General features: G+C 40.1%; 1 protein-coding gene across 1 annotated transcript in view; it reads left to right on the top strand.

Moving 5' to 3' along the window:
• Nucleotides 1–17996, top strand: part of KIF16B (kinesin family member 16B) — a 312760-nt gene that overhangs the window by 245755 nt on the left and 49009 nt on the right. The window contains exon 24 of the mRNA XM_025876849.2: nucleotides 5437–5526. Within this exon, the coding sequence (XP_025732634.1) occupies nucleotides 5437–5526 (90 nt within the window). The remainder of the gene's footprint in view (nucleotides 1–5436; nucleotides 5527–17996) is intronic.

Genomic DNA, 17996 nt, shown 5'->3' with positions numbered 1-17996 from the left:
ATCTTTATCCTAATTTTACTTGAGGCCATCTCTTCTACCCAGAGAGATGAAAAAAGGTGTTGCTGGCTCATTGTCACTGAGAGCCTAAGCATTTGTAAGATAAGTCCATCTTGGGGCTTATTCTCTTCCATGTCTTCATTTAGGATGCCTGTGACGTGCCAAGTACTCTTCTAAGGTGCAGTGAAAAACAGCTAAAAATCCCACCTCTCCTGGAGCTGATATTCCAGTGGAGAAGGCAGACAGAAAACAGGATACCATGTTAGGTAGTAGGAAGTGCCTAGTAGAACAGTGAATTAGAAGAGAGGAGCAAGTAGTGTGGAGATGGGTAAGGGGGTGCCATTTTAGGTAATATATCCAGAGAAAGTATCGGTGAGAAGGTGATTTCGAGCCTAGACCTAAAGGAAGTGAGGGAGCTAGTCATGTGAAAAGAATATTCCAGAAAAGAAAAATCTCGTGAAAAGTCCTTGAGGCCATACTTATGATGTAGCACATTTGAAGAGGAAAAAGAGAGAAAGAGAAACATCAAGGATGAGGCCAGTGTTTTTGGACTGAACAGGTAGGAGAGTGGCATTGTCATTTACTGAGATGGGGAGACAGGAAAGGGAGGGAGTTTGGGAGATAAAGTTTGGTAAGTTTAGCCATGTTAAGTCTGAGATGCAATTAGACATCCAAGTAGGCACAGTAGGATATACGAGTCTGGGTTCGGGGGACAGATGTGAGCATCCAGGGAATCATCAGCATATAAATGTAAGCTTTGAGATGGGATGAGATCATTAAAGGAGTGAGTACAGGTAGAAAAAATAACATGTTCAAGGACTAAGCCCTGGGATACTTTGATGTTTAGAGGTCAGGGAGATGAAGAGAAATCTCAGCAGAGAAAACTGAGGTAAGAGGTGTAGCAACCTGGAAACCAAATGAAAAAGAAGTTACAAGGAGGAGCTGTCAGGACATCAAATCCTGCCAATAGATGGAGTAAGATCAAGACCAAGAATTAACCAGTGCATTAGCAGTATGGGGGTTGTTGATGACGTTGGTAAGAGTAGTTTGAGTGGAATGCTGAGTGGATTGAAGGGGATTCAAGGGACAGTGGGAAGAGAGAAATTGAAATACCAAGAATACTCTTTCAAGGAGTGTTGTGATGGTGGGAAGGGTAGAAATGGAGTGGTAATTAGAAAGGAAAGGAAGGCCAAGGTGGGAGTTTAAGATGAGAGACATAATAGCTTGTTTGGGTGCTGATGGGAATAATCTAGTGCAGAATGATACAGAATGAGAATGTGTTGGTGCAGGAGAGAGAAGAGAAGACTACATCTTGCAGTATCCTTTAGAAGGCAAGAGGGAATGCAGTGGTTAAGGAGAGGGCTTGACTTTAACGGGAGCACTGATCCATATGTTGTGCCTGGTAACAGGGAAAAACAGGAGGTACAGGGTAGGTGGTGGCAATGAAGAGACATGAGTAAGGGTACCTGGGGAAATGTTCTTTTGATTTCTTTCATTTTCTCGATGAAATAGGAATTAAGGTTATCAGCTAAGGACAGGGAGAAAAGTGATGAAAGCTTGAGGAGAAAGGTGAGGTAAACTATTTACAAAACTGCTATCTAAGAGAAGAGTGGATAGGACTGGAAAATGGGATATGACTGGTGGGAGGCATCCAGGCTGACCTGAAAGTGGGGATTGTGACTTTCAAATGAGACCAGTCGGTCCACTTCGTGGTGTGTTTTTCTTTCATATTCTGCTAGGCAGGTGCAAGCCCAGAGTAAGTAGACAGTTGGATTTCACCAAGGTTATGGTTTAGTTATTGGTCCAGGGAATTTCAAGAGCAGGACAAAGAGATTTGAGGTTGAATGCAAAGGAATGGTTGTCATGATTGCCCATGGTTTCTTTTTTTTTTTTTTTTAAGATTTTATTTTATTTGACAGAGCACAAGCAGAGGGAGAGAGAGGGAGAAGCAGGCTCCCTGCTGAGCAAGGAGCCCGATGTGGGACTCGATCCCAGGATCCTGGGATCATGACCCGGGCCGAAGGCAGCCGCTTAACCGACTGAGCCACCCAGGCGTCCCAATTGCCCATGGTTTCTAAGTTGAGTGAGGAAGGAACCAGGGCGAAGGTCAAGAAGCAGGTCAGGGTGTTGGAGGGATCATCTGGGTATTACTGGAATGACCAAGATTCATGGCAGGAGTTACAAAGTGTTGGAAGAGCAGGTGACATTGAGCAGAACCTAAGACCTTCAAGGAATTGAGAAGTGACTAAGGTGAGTTGAAAACTGTAAGAAAGGTGGGTGGAGTGTAGGGTCTGAAGGCATGAACTTCACAGAGGAGGGATTTTAGAATGGAGAGAGGAGCAGTGGTTTGAAAGTTGGGCAGAGAGCAACAATGTCTACCTACATCCCAGCACGATGGGAGGAAGAGTGGGGGAGAAAACAGTCCCTACTTGAGAGAGCTGCCGGGGCAGTGGGTCCTCAGGGGAGAGCCAGCCTTCAGTTAGAGTGAAGATGATGGGGACATTCCTGGAAGAGGCTAAGGGTCTAGAGTATTTTGCTGATAACTGACTAGGAGTTAAAGGGAGCCAGGGAGCACAGGAGAATCTGATGGATGAGAGAGTCCTAGGCGTCTTTGGTGACTTTCTGTGGAATTCAGAGTCCCACAGCAAGGTCTCACCTGTGAGCATCCAGCGTTTTACTGCTCCCAGGTCGTGAGTGTGGCTCCATCAACTTTCTGGGCTCTCTTGGCAAGTAGGCAGTGTCATGGCCCTTCCTGTTTTCCCTTTGACACCTGGTTTGTGTCCAGCCAGTGGTGTATTGCTGCATTCTCGACCTAAGGAAGCCCTCACACAACTCACACCCATGGTGGCCTCCGTCACAGTGCCTTTGTGGGGTTCTGTTGAAGAGAAGAGAACCGAGAGAAACCACCCCACACACACACCCAGCTTAGCTGCAGGGAGCAGTGTTTTCCAAGCTTGAGTGACGTGCATACCAGCTTTCAAAATTTACAGCTTCTGAGCTACTGTACTATTTTTATTTAATGATATTTTTGGTAAATATACTTACCTTTTTTTCCTTATAGAACTCTCTTTTTTGAGGGAACTCATAAGAAGAAACCTGCCACAATTAAAAAATTCATTGTAAATAATGAATACAGAACCAGAATGCTGAAAATTCTTTAAAAAAAAAAAAAGAAGTATATCCTTATATGACCTAAAATCATCTCACTTGCCACTTTGGGAAATGAGTGAACCCAAGACTGGCTGAGACTCAAGACTCAGTCCTCCTGAAACTACCCATGTGGCTATTCTCCCCACACTGCTGCTCCTCTCCTGCTGTTCCCCATGTGGGGGAACCAGGCTGAATTACAGTGCTTGAGAAGGGCATTGCTGTAATGTGCAGGATAAGATTTCCCATATGGGGACAAGGCCCAAGCAGATGCCCTGGCGTGGGCAGGCAGTGGGTTAAAAATTTAGAATTTGGGTCTTTAAGATAAAATTTTTTTATTGTTATGTTAATCACCATACATTACGTCATTAGTTTTTGATGTAGTGTTCCGTGATTCATTGTTTGTGCATAACACCCAGTGCTCCACGCAGAACATGCCCTCTTTAATACCCATCACCAGGCTAACCCATCTCCCCACCCCCCTCCCCTCTAGAACCCTCAGTTTGTTTCTCAGAGTCCATCGTCTCTCATGGTTCATCTCCCCCTCCAACTTACTCCCCTTCATTCTTCCCCTCCTGCTATCTTCTTCTTCTTCCTTTTTTTTAAACATATAGTGTATTATTTGTTTCAGAGGCACAGATCTGTGATTCAACGGTCTTGCACAATTCACAGCGCTCACCATAGCACGTACCCTCCCCAATGTCTATCACCCAGCCACCCCAACCCTCCCACCCCCCACCACTCCAGCAACCCTCAGTTTGTTTCCTGAGATTAAGAATTCCTGATACATGTCTTTCTCTGATTGATTTATTTCGCTCAGCATAACACCCTCCAGTTCCATCCACGTTGTTGCAAATGGCAAGATTTCATTCCTTTTGATGGCTGCATAATATTCCATTGTATATCTATACCACATCTTTATCCATTCATCTGTTGATGAACATCTTGGCTCTTTTCACAGTTTGGCTATTGTGGACATTGCTGCTATAAACATTGGGGTGCACGTACATAGTCCTTTAAGATAAAAAGTTTAGGTCTTTTTCTATGGGCAGCATGAAACTACTAGGGAGCCTTGAGGGGGGAGGTGTGTGTGGAATGATCGGATTTAAGTTTTAAAAAGCTGCCCTATCAATTGTGCAGAGAAAGGATTGGAGTGGGCAGATGTGGACACAGACAACTGGGGGAATCCCTGGTAAAGGCCATCGGAGACCCAGTGGCCCAAAGTGACATTGTGATGGTGGTGGTGGAGGATGGAGGAATAGAGCTTCAAGAAGTTTTTACAGAGCAGAGGAGCAAGACCCAGTACGTGTTGGGCTATGGTTACGTTGGTGGGGAGGAGGGGATCAGGCGTGGCTTCAGCGTCTTTCTGGCGGAGCTTGCTGGATGGTGTGGTGATATGCACCAGACGAGAACTAGAGTTGAGACTAGAGAGAGCATGTGGAGTTTGGTTTTAGACAAGATGACTTTGAAGTTCTTGTGGTGTGACATGTAAAGAATGATGTCTCCAAGTTGAGTACATGGGTCTAGAGCTTGGAAGAAAGGTGGGAAATGTAATGGGAATTTGAGACTCGTTAGCCTGTGATTATCAAGGCTGGTGGGGTCTCCCAGTCTGCCAATGTCCTATGACCTTGATATGTGAGCAGATGTGCCTCAGGGCCTTTGCATGTGTACCAGTCAGCACATTTAACAGGAATAGTAAGTTGAACTACCAGTTAAAGGCTGGGTTGAGAATTCCTCCCCTAAAATGAAGCAAAATATATTGTGTGTTTTTATACTAATAATCGAGATACAGAAATTTTGTTTTCTCATTTTTCTTTGTTGTGTTTCTCCTTCCACATCCTCATCCTCCTTTTCCTCCTCCTTTTTTCTCTGCTTTTCCTTCTCTCATTTTTTCCCATCCTGTCCACTATCGTGGCATGTGGTAACCTACACTGACGTTTTATATGGGCACAGTGCCATAACAGAAGGGTCACCCTTTGGGATTTACTTTTCTCAACCCGAGTGGAGGGTTAAGGGACATTCTTTATAAACCATTAAGAGGTAACTATCTGTCTGTCATTGTACATGGGCACATACTGCTTCTAAGTAGATTTAGGAACCAGAGATGCATCCTTAAGTAGAGTACACTTTTATTTATAAGTCTTACTTATGCAGCTAGATTAATGTTTTCAGTTCTGGAGAAATTTTACATGCTAATCACTTTTTGTTAATTTTAAAATTATTTTTTAAAAAATGCTAGTCATTTTTTTCCTCTAATTAATGCTGATTTATTTTGATTTTCCCGGTTAATAGATTACTGTCCTAGATGAGACATGGACCGTATTCAGGCGCTACAGTCGTTTTCGAGAAATGCATAAAACATTGAAGTTAAAGTATGCAGAGGTAAGTTATGAAATAATTATCTCCAATTAAGAACATTTATTTTATAAAGCAAATGAGCTGATTGCATTATCAGTGCTCCCCCCCTTTTAGGTGTCAGCTTGTAAGTGTCACCAAGTTTTATTGCAATTACTCATCTGTCAAAGGTAGCTTTTTAACTTCTGTTCTTTGTTCCATTTCCATCCTACACAACTTAAACATTTCCTGAACACAAGATTTTGAAAGTGATAGTAAAGTGATGGTAAATGAATTCTATCCTTTTCATAAATTTTACAACGAACCTTAAATAAATATTTTAATCAATTTACAACTTTTAAACTGTAAGACCTATTAAAATGAAATAATAAACCCCTCAATATAGATTTGTCCTTTCTATTCTTAAAAAAGACTATATTAATGCTTAGACTTCTACTTAATGAGAAGTTAAGTCTTAAAAGTTAATTTGCCATCAGACGTGGATGGGAGGTGGATCCTAAGTATGGAATTATTTAGAACCAAGGAGGCATTTCATGCATCTGATCAGATATCCAGAGTATATTGGCTATCTCTTTGGACAAAGACTAATTTTTAAAATACTTTTGACTTGGGGTGCCCAGGTGGCTCAGTCGGTTAAACGTCTGACTCTTGGGTTTTGGGTCAGGTCATGATCTTAGGGTGGTAAAGATCAAGCCCCACATCTGGCTCCAGTGGGGAGTTTGCTTAAGGATTCTCTCTCTCTCTCCCTCTCTCTGCCCCTCGCTCCATTCACACTCGCTCGTTCTCTCACAAATAAATAAATCTTAAAAATATAAAATACTTTATAGCAGAGAAGTATTCCCAAAATTAATGTGTATCTTCCAAGCGAGTATTTATTTACTTTTATTTCAACTAAAGGAAACCTTGTGTCAGCACTTTGGGAATTTTGGTTTGAACTGACTGCAAATCAGTCAGTAGTCACTGTCTAATACCTGCTTTCCCCAAGTATTGTTTTTCAGCACTATTTTTATAGTTTCTTATGATATCCTAAAAAATAACTTAGACTTTTTTTTCTAGTTCAGTTCACACTAAATAACTAATGTTTCCTTAACCTTTCCATGCCTTCTCCTCTTTCTTATCCAAGATAAATATAAAGAAAATTCCTTTTTGTAAATAAGATGGTTCCTTGAGTTTTGGTAAAATTGAATTATCTGAAATCTGGTTGTTTAAGTATTAATAGTATTCAATTAAATATTGAAGAAGCTTCAGGTATGAATTTTAGTTCAGTGTTCCTCAAGGAGCTTCAGTCCCAGAAGTAACTGCATCAAAGTCATGTTATTAAATTTCTACAATTTATGCTTCATGTCCCAAGTTAATATTGACAATAAAAATTGTAAGTATCATGTACATATTAATGTATAGAGTGACTTGTTTTTAAAGTGAGCTTTGCAGCTCATTACCTGCCTGATTAGAAGTTACTATACCAGTACTTTAATAATGTGCAGGTTTTCATATTAACTTACTAAATTCCCTGATGATAGAAATGTATATATATGTATCATTCATACCATGACTTATTTCATATCCATTCTTTCAGTGACATTAGTTCAGGGCAATACTACGTAGGCAAATTTAGTATATTCTAATAATGGAGTGGTGGACAGGAACAAAAATGTCTTCTCTTATGTATCCTCAATTCCTCTTGGGACAGGCTGACAATAAGCAAGGGAGAAATAATAACTATCACTTACCAAGTATGTGTGCTGTGTGACAGTTACCATCTTAAGTGAGCTGCATGCCTTTGAGGAAAAATATCAGTAAAATGTAATGGGGCAGAAGGTGTTGGGCATTTTAGTATAAGGTTGTTTCAGGGTTGGGCTTTCTGATGAAATGACATTTTAGTTGAAATTTGAGGTGAGAGACATGAGTTTGGAAAGGAAGAATGCACAGCCCTAATCAGTGTTTTTAAAGAAAACTTCAAAACAAACAGAAGTGATCTTTAAAAATATAATAGAAGAAAACATACCTGAGGCTAACAGTGATATAAACATGTAAATCAAAGAGGTTGTCTGTTAGCAGGTGAAATTAATGAACAGAGATGATCACATACGTAAAATTCTTCTCAAGGGAAGAAAGAGTATATTACATACCTGCTGAAAAAAGTTAAGTGACCTTTGAATGAGAAAAATCGAGCTGGTTTCATTCATTCAGTCAGTCATAAGTCTGTAGTGAACAACTCCACACTGAACACGATTATAAGCAAGACAGGCACGTTCCCTTCTCTCGCAAAGCAGAGAATGAGCAATAAACAAACAAACTAATAGTAAGATCATTTTAGATAACATTAAGTGCTGAGGCAGTGTGATAGTGTAGTATGATAGCTGGGCATGCAGGGAGAAATCTGAATGTTAAAAAGGAGGCAGGCATGAAAACCTGGGGGTGAGCCTATCTTCAGTAGAGGGGGCAGCAAATGCACAGGCCCTGGAATGGGACCAAGCCTGGCCTGTTCCAAGAATAAAAAGACCCGTGAAGTGTCAGGTGTGGTAGAGATGAGGGCAGGGAAGTCGATGGGGACTGTATCACGTAGGGCCGTGAGTTCGATCCCGAGTGCTGTGGCAAACCACTGGATGATACTGAAGAAGGTCTGCACATTCAGACTAAGCTGGAATTTCCATTCTATCCATGTATGACTTCTCACAGAAACCTTTTTCCGGAACACAGACTCACGATCTAAATGACACCCAAGATTGGAAATTGCTTATCCGTGTTGAGTCCAACTTTGTGACTTATAATTTCTTTTTCTCAGGGCAAAAAGAATGTTAAGAACTTACAGGCACATGTGTGCATCTATTTGAAAGAGAGGAGGTGATGTCAGTAGGGATTTGAAACCGTGTGGTGATATCCTAAAACAAACCGTGCCTCTAGAAAGGGAAGTTGTGCTAATTAAAAAGCCTGAGGGGACGCCACTGAGCTTTGCAATAGCCACACTCTTAATTTCCTCACCAGTGACTGAGTGCTGATGGTGCCCTGGGTGTTGTGTTATGCTTTTGCCATTCATGACCTCCTGTGGTTGGAGCCAGAGACTTGCCTCTTGTCACACAACTGGTCAGCAGAAGCGAGTGTGGAAGCCCAGATGGTTGGACCCCATTTACTTATTCCAGTGAGAGGAGAACAGCATCACCCATTTAACATTTTCAAGATGAAGCTTAAATGTCAAGTTGAATATCAGCTCTATTTTCTAACATAAAGTTGACTTTCCTTTTGTGCAGCCTACCTTCACATAATCTTACTTGCTAAGTGTTTGTGGAGACTTGAGATCAATAATGTTTATTAGGTCTTCAGCAGTTAGGATTGCTCTTATTATTGTATATATTATTGCCATCTCTGTGTATAATGTTAATCTTACTGAAGTAATCAGCTACCTCCAGATGATCTACTTGGCCTGACAGCATCCTAGAAATCACTCAACTTGTCAAAGTCAGAGCTTCTTCAGGAATGTCAAAAGGTTCAGATAGAAGGATGCTGAAAATTTACTCCTCACAGATGACTATTTCAGAGCCAAGTGGGAACATGTTTCATTTACCTCACTCCTTCACCAAATTGGGGTCATTATTTCTATACAAGTAGGAAACTACTCTTGTTCTCTCAGTTGCAAGGGTAACAAGGTGGTTGATTTTTTTTTTTAATGATACATACTAAATTGACCAACTTATACAAGGTTTCACATTTTTAATGAAGCTGAAAAAATATTGAAAAAATATGCTTGAATTCAAAATACACAGGATTTGTAATTACTTGCCAAGATAGAGAATCTCTATGCATCTTAAAACTTTAGTTTGTTTTATAGCTTATAATCTTTTGGAACTCTGAATTATATCCTATTCATTCACACTTCCTTCTTGAATTTTAGCCCTGTTTTTCCTGGAGGATATATCTCTAAAGAAGTTTGATGAGACAGTTCCTTTTATGGAGATTTTCTTTTTTCTTCCAGTGATTTTTTTTTTCCAGATCATAAGTTACATGTTTATGGTAAAAGATTGAAATTATTCAAAGATGTATACATAGAATGTGAAAGTTTCTCTTCATCTAGCCCCCAGAAGTTAACTGTTCGCAGTGCCCTCAGAAGGTCTTCTTGGGTCCAGCTAACCATTCGGACTCACAGGACTCCCATAGGCCATACTTAGCATTTTGAGTTACCTGAGAAAGGTGTAAGACAGATAGCTGTGCTTGCCAGCAGAATACCTACAGGGACATGCTGAGTTATGAGTCACCTCACTCAGGGAAGCCTAGAGCTATGGCCTCCCACCAAAGAGCTATCACTTCCCCAGTCTACCAACACTTTATCCATTTATCAAGCGATTGATCATTTTGCCAAGAGCAGTGGTCCTAGTAAACAAAGTTGGCATACCACCTAACCAGATTTTTAGAATCCTCTTCATGGGTAGTTTCTAGGTTCTTGCTGTTGTGACTACCTCTCTGTCACGTTCTTTTTTTTTGAGAGAGAGAGAGAGCTGGGTGGCAGGGGTGGGGGTGGGGGCAGAGGAAGAAGGAGAAAGAGAGAATCTCAAGCAGGCTCCATGCCCAGCAGAAGCCCGACACGGGGCTCGATCTCACAACCCTGAGATCCTGACCTGAGCCGAGATCAAGAGTCAGACGCTTAACTAACTAAGCCACCCAGGTGCCTCCTGTGTGCATATTCTTAAAGATATCTACCTGACTTCTGATTCACATATGCATGCTTTCCCTTTGAAACAATTTGGTAATTGCTCAACTGTTCTTAAAGACCAATTTATAAAAAAATCAAGATTAGGAAAAGAACACACAGAAATTGGGGAGACTGAGAGACCCAGGGCCTTGCCTCTGGTAGTGACAAGGTTTTAAGAATTCCTTACCCATCATTCAGCTAAATCTTCTAATTTCCTTGTTTACTTACATTTATTTGCTTAATTATATACTGTATACTATAATGTCTCCTTCAGGAGAATGAGGTCAACTGAAGACCCTTCAAGGATACTTTATATACACTTGGGTGGTGAACCAATTAAAACAGGGAGGGGTTGTTGATTATTAGCTATAATGTGTGTCTGTGAAGAAAACAGAAGAAATTTAGGGTTATTACACACAAAACAACTTTGTGAATTGGGAAAGGTCACGGAGCCACTAGGTCCCATGAAATGCAGGCGTGGGCATTGAAGGCAGGGGTAAAGCAGAAACCAAAAAAAGATTTAGTCCATTGCTTTTGTACAGTGACAAATTTCAGAATAAAAAAAAAGGAAACAAAGTTCTTTGTCCTGTATAATACTAAAGAATAGATTGGCTGCAGGTGATCTCGGATCATAACGGGAACATTATGCTCATTCTATTTTCAGATTCATTGTCTGGGGAGGCTGAGCCCTCATTGGAGGTGCTGCATTATTCAAGGTTTTTAAAATTGTTGTTTTATTTTTATTTATTCATTTTCCTTAATCTTAGCAGTTTCTTCTGGATTCTAAATAGGTTTCCCTTTTGTCTTGAATTAATTTGTCCTCTTGATATACTGACATGTATTGTGCAAGATAATAGCTCCTTCTGGGTTTCTTTCTTTGCTCCCCTTCATTGACCTTGTATGGAATCGTAATCAAATTAAACCCTGTGTTTTCAGATTCCACATCTGTAAAATGATAATGCCACAGCTGGTTTGTAAAAGCCTGTGAAAGCCTCAGATAGGGCGCCTGGGTGGCTCAGTTGGTTACAGGACTGCCTTCGGCTCAGGTCATGATCCTGGAGTCCCGGGATCGAGTCCCACATCAGGCTCCCTGCTCAGCGGGGAGTCTGCTTCTCCCTCTGACCCTCCCCCCTCTCATGCTCTCTCTCTCAAAATAAATAAATAAATAAATAAAATCTTTAAGGAAAAAAAAAGAAAGAAAGCCTCAGATAAAATATGTTATTGAAAGTGACTATGAAGTAATATGCAGCACCTGCTAGAGAGCATGTCTTTGAGATTTTATCATGCAGATCATTTCTGCAGTACTCTTTATCTGTATGAAAAATTTTTTACTCTATTAAAAATCCCTTTAAACATCAGTCAAGTTAGATGCTCAGAAACAAATGTTCTCTTTTTGCCATGGAAAAGGCAGAGTTACTGTTAATGTCTAGTGTCCATGAAGTTTACCTGTGGATCCACGTCATAGTCTTAAGAGTCCATCAAAATAAAACATAGCTCATCAAGAAGCTGAAAAGAAAGACTATATGAACACCATGTTCCCTCTCAACCATTAGAAAGAATAGTGAAGACATAGTGCCCCTGCCCCCTGCTTCCTGGATGAGTGGTCTAGTGGGCTCTGAACGTATTTAATGAAGTAGTAGGACACAGGGCTGGAAGATGAGAGGGTCACTGAGAGCTGCTCCTTCTAGGAGGTTCAGAGATGCCAAACTCTGATTCTTAGAGGACTTTATTTTAATACATTTAATACGGAGCCCTCCCTTCCAAGTGCTAGAACCTAGTGGGCACCTCACCTCTCAGGAGAACTATCTCACGCTGAGAACAGTGAGGCATTGTAATCCATCATTAAGGGCCCTTTTATAATCTTGGCCAAGAGCAATTCTGCAACAGGTGTGTTGCCTAGAGTCAAGAAGACGAACCATGGAAATGGGCTATGTTATGTATTAAAATGTACCATCCAAATAAATGCTAAGGGAACTTTTAATGCCTGTGTGTGGTGAGAGCATAAGTCACGTGGAACATGACATGTGCCTGTCTGCATCATAACTGAGTTATCACAGTGAGTCATTAGAGTCCCCGAGTGTCAAACAGGAGATCAGCCTCCATCGGCCGCATCCCCAGCAGGGCTCCCTTCTCCCTATAGAGCTCAGGGAGAAAAATATTTTCAGAGCCTTCGAGTAAAACATGAAAGATTGCTGTGTTAGAGCAACTGTTCTATCTCATGTCTGGCGGTCTCCAGGTACCCAATAAATACCAAGGGGAGGGGGAAAAAACGATTAGGCAAGAAGTGATTTAATTTGTATATGGACTTTCAGTTTGTGCTGATAGAACCATTTCTCACCTTCTTTATTTTCCAAGTAATTTCCCCAAAGCCACACCAAAAAAAAAAAAAAAAAAAGAAAGAAAGAAACGAAACTGGCTATTGGCCTTGGATTTGTTTTGGACAGCTATTTACCATCCATCACTGAAATGTATTCTCAACAGTTCTATAACCAGCATTCCAAATTTAATATAAAAATTGCAAATCTACTCACCACCCAAATTATAATGCTACCAACTATAGCCACAGGGAACATCCAGTAAGCCTTAGATAAACTCATCTGCACCAAGCCCTCAGCCCCCTTGAATTTTTAAATAGCAAACAGCTTTGGAGGCAAAAATAGAACGCTGCCTGCCAGCTTCCTGACCTAGTATGTTATGAGAGACCCAGGTATCTCACTGTATGGTTTCCATCATACCATTCTCCACCCGATAAACAGTATTTAAATCACTGCTTTCAAGAGCAAGGGGAGCTGGGAGCAAAAGGCATCAGAATTTACTGGGAAGCTTTTCCAGGATACATGGGCACCAGTGCCACACTAGGAAATTCTGATTCAGTAAATCTGATTCAGGGCCTAAGAGTATGTAGTTAAGGACCAAAATCCCCAAATGATGCTCTCCAGGCCACTGGTTAATATGCTGCCTGTCATTTCTTTTGCATCCACCTTGGGAGCATTAGTTGATTTTTCATTATTATAGGTCACCAGTTCTAAAAAGTAATTTCCAGGGACCAATAATCTTGTCAAAGTTAATGACAGGCGAGTTTAAGCCTAGACAGCGAGAGCATGCTGTTTCTTTGACCACCCAAAACTCTGAAGCATAGAGTAGCTAGCAGGCTTTCTTCTTCAGCCGGCAAGGAGACTTCTCTAGCAGGGGGTTGGATCCGTTTGCACACTACGAAACGTAAGTACACCATGGCGCCTTAAAGATTTGGGTACTCCGTGGTTTCTCATTTTAGAAATGAAGACTCAAATGCCCAGAGTTGTGTTGAAAGTCACACCAAGACTTGGGGTGTAGGCAAGGTTCATGTCTCCTGATTCCTAGACCCTTCTTTGTTTTGAGTCTCCTCCGTGACCATGTTCATTTAAGAAGAGGGAGTTTTCAGAGTGCCCCAGATGAGACCAAAGAGAAGAACATCTCTTCTCCGCAAAAATCTGTTACATAAGCAAGTCCCCATGGATAATTAGAAACTGGGTTTCTCCTGTGAAATGTTATGACAGTGACAGTTTCCTGCCATGCCTCAGTCCCTGAAAGAGGCAAGTAATGTCATAATAAGAGATGGAAAATGCAAGCATTTGAGTTAGTCCAACTGTGTAATTATTCTTAAATATGCAGTATTAAGTTTTCACAGATCTGAAACATTTCTCACTTTCAAAAATTGTTGTGGCACATATGAATGTCCTCAAATCTGTCTTCCCTGGCTCATGCCTAAATAAGATTGACGCTGGCTTTGGGAGGAGTGAGATTTTATGCAGAAAAGTTACAGTCCTTATGACCAAGTCTTAACTGTGTCCAGTGATGGTTTTGAACCTAGGATGATGCTGAGTTTTAGCATCATCCAAGTCTTAACTGTGTCCAGTGATGGTTTTGAACCTAGGATGATGCTGAGTTTTAGCACTTCAGTGACAGCAGGACAGCAGCTCTGTCGGTGCTATGTCCTCATTGTAATTGCTGGTTACTCCACATGGGCCACCAGCAAGGACTCCTGCCTTGCTCCCTCATTCATCAAATGTGTCAGGAGAGTCACGAATGCACCCAGCTCTGGGCGAGCACGCAGCAGGTATTCATAAATGTTGGGGGTGTGCTTGTTATCATAGCAAGGCTCTAAATGTAGCTCATCGCTCCTTTAGTAATCCCCCTAGATTGTTCTGAAGAGTTGCTCTTTCATGCCTCTAACAGAACTTGGAAGAGAATTGCTTATTTGTTTGTGAGTATATTTCTCAGTGATAGCTGTTCTTATAAGGCCTTGGAAGCTGCTATTAATTTTGAGTAGTCAGAAATGCTTCCACCTAGTCAGCTGTGAGAATTATGGTAGCCCTTTGATGAGTTTTCATTATTTGCATTTCTCAAAAGCTGGAGTGGCTAAAATTTATGGCCACAAACCCGCAGGGTGTGGATGTTTCAAATGCTGTGGGTCATCATGTAGGTGTGTCTATTTGTAAAAGACAGGTTAAAGCTGATTTGACCAATTAGAGTGCCAGATGGCATTTCCCCCCACAGTCTTTAAAAATTGGGTACTACTTAGGTAGCCAAGTGTTACAGGAGTAAGGAAAAAAATGCCTAGTAAATGAATGAAAATAAAATACACTTTTATTAGGTGGTAACAGAAGTCAAATGTTTTTCTTCCATTAGTAAAGATTCCACACTTTATTAGTTGTTTTCAGTTTTCTTTCAGTAATTTATAATATAGTTTTAGCAGCTTAATTGTTATAAAATCATAAAAGATAAACGAGACTTTTTATCACTCATTTAAATTTGTGTATAAGGGCTGCCATTATTTATATCCAAAGGAATAACAATGCCATTTATTAAAGTCTGTGCTGTCTGTTGCCTCCGAGGCCACCTGGACCTAATATAGGGTCTGGCTAACCTAAAAAGAGAGAGAAAGCCTTATAATAAAAGCAAGCTTTTCCATTACTTATCATTTGTCTTCTTGATGGCAGCGGACTGGCCAACCTATCTTATTATAATCTAATAAACATTGAAGTCAGGATTTGAGCGTGCTGTGTCTTTGAAGATAATTGGGCTGTGTCCCCTCACCGGGAATCAGAAAGGGAAAAATCAACTTGGAGATGAAAATTTCACTCTGAGATCATTAAGATCATTAAGAAATATTACAAAGCAACAGATAATGCTGATTATGTTGCTGATACACATGCATATAGATACATGGCTAGCTAGCATGACGGATGAATGGATTTCAATGCTTTCCTTTTCCTAAAACTGAGATTCACAGATAATTCCATAAAATGGCTGTTAATTATAAGCAACTAATTGTTTTATCTGACTCTGTTGATAATTCTTCATGTAGATCTATTGTTCAGCCTACAAATTAGAGGCTTGTTGTTCAGAATGACCACAGTCACTGAAGAAGAGAAAGACAAATTTCACTGGAAATCAGTCAGCCTCAAAATTACTGATTTCATTTTTCTAATGGCTTTTATTTCAATCTTTTTGTCTTTAGAATATGTTTTATTTACTGCATTGCAGAACAAGCTTGTCATAATGTTTCTCTTAGGCCAAAGAAATGTGCTGTTTTATCCTCATTTGTTTGTTTCCTGTGTTTAAGCCTGCATAATCACATTTTGTAATTATACAAAGTAGGCCACAGGGCTGTTTTCTTCCAGTGTTCTCTAGGCCTACCATGTCTTCCACAAATATCCAATTTATTTGATCTTAATCATCATTTTTAACTTTAACGTACAATTTTTCCATAAGGGCTCAAATATCTTTGCATCATTTCCCACTCCTGCTGCAGGGATAATGGCTGTAGCAGGAAGAGATAGCATTTTAAGGGATTGCTCATGAATACTGTCCCCATTTGTGTCTGTCCTTTTTCTGTTCTACAACCTCTTTAAAAGTAACATTCTTCATTATTATATTGGGCCCTATTTTCCTTCTACATACGTTGGACTTTCTTCAGATAAGAATGCTGCGAAGATTTTACAGGAAGTCAGCACACTGCTCAAAGGCAGTATAACCGAGAGAATAGGTAAAGCATCTGCATGGTGCCTGAAATGCTACTTCCAAGTCCCACATACAGAGATTCTAATCATTGGTACTTGAGTTATAGAATTTCAGAGCTGAAAGGGAACTTGAACATCTTCGTTCAACTCCTTCAGGTTTCACAGGTGATAAAACTAGAAACTAGTTTTTATACATTGCTCAAGAATATACCAGCAGCTCTATGCTGAACTGAGACTTGAAATCTGATTGCCCCAAATCCCAGGTTATTAAAAGAAAAAGACATATGGTGTTAATTTAACTGTTCCATTAAATCTGTAAAGAGAATAATCACTTTTTATTGTTTCTATAAAAATGCATGCTCATTTATAAAAATTTCACATAATACAGGGAGAAAGCAACAGATTGCCCCAAATCACTCTCTAAATATAATTAATGTTACTATTTAATGAATGTTATCTTTACTTAAATGAATAGGCATGGATAAAAGGATGGATATGTAAGTTGAGAAAAAGAAATTAAAATAAGAAAAAGAAGAAAGAATGAAATACTTTTATAACATTAGGTTCATTCTAGATATCCTATCTTTAATTGCTAACATTAAGTTTAATTTTACTTGAAGGTGTCAGAAGTGAAAGAAAATGAAATAAAACTGAAGAAATTGCTGAACTTCAAAATGTTGCTCTGCCAGAAGTTATAAGTTCTCTAAAATATATATGACTTTAAGCAAAAGGATTATAAACAAACATAAGAATGTGAGTTGCTAGTTTTCAAATGTGTTTCCATTTTACAAATTATCAGCTGTGTTTCCGTTTTATGAACAATCGATTGACTTTTGAGCGCCTGTTTGGAGGTTCCAGCAGGGGAGTGCAGCTACTCATGTACCCTTGACCAAAGAACAGTCTTCCTCTGTTGGGGAATATCATCCTCTATGACTGAGCGACCGAGCAGGCAGCTTCCAGGGGGAGGGATGCACGAGGAGTGGTGAGGGAGGAAGGGGACACCCGCCTAGCCAGCCAGGTCAGCTGAATCAACCCTGGCGATCAGTGGGGTGACAGATGTTCCAACCAGATCACTCTCACATCCATCAGTTGACTCTTGTAACAAAGACAAATTAGCACACTTTAACTCCCATCTCCCAAATTTTAAAAGTCATTTTATATTATCTTTTTTACATTGTCAAGATATATAGCGTTCACATTCTTTTACACCTTAGCCAAATATATTTCCCTGTTGGTTGTGATTTTAAATAGAGAATATTTACTTTACCATCATTTCTTCATTCCTGAGATCTTTATATTGTGCTGTGTCTTGGTTATTTTTGATCACCCAGTATGTTTTGGAAAGGATGCCCTTTGATGTGTTTTACTTGAATTCTTATGTGCTTGAGAATGTCTCTCTGTGGCCTGCACACTTGAAAGTAGGTCTAAACTTGTGGGTCATGTCCCTTTCCCTTAGCACATTTCATTTTGTGTCATTTTCTTTACTCTATATACTTTGTGCTCATCTGTGTTTTCTTTTTTTTTTTTAAGATTTTATTTATTTGTCAGAGAGAGAGAGAGAGAGAGCACAAGCAGGGGAAGCGGCAGGCAGAGGGAGAAGTAGGCTCCCGATGAGCAAGGAGCCCGATGTGAGACTTGATCCTAGGACCCTGGGATCATGACCTGAGCCAAAGGCAGACGCTTAACCAACTGAGCCATCCAGGCGTACCTGTGTTTTCATTATATTTATTTTATTTCTGTTTCTTCTACTGGGGCTTTCATTCCAATTAATTTTTTTTTTTTTTTTTTTTTTTTTTTTTTTTTTTTTTTTT

The sequence above is a fragment of the Callorhinus ursinus genome, unplaced genomic scaffold (assembly GCF_003265705.2).
Source record: "Callorhinus ursinus isolate GAN/ISIS: 27379988/994484 unplaced genomic scaffold, GSC_fseal_2.0 scaffold29, whole genome shotgun sequence".
NCBI lineage: Eukaryota > Metazoa > Chordata > Mammalia > Carnivora > Otariidae > Callorhinus > Callorhinus ursinus.
Note: the sequence above shows the minus strand (reverse complement) of the source record. Positions and strands in the feature narration are given on the sequence as shown.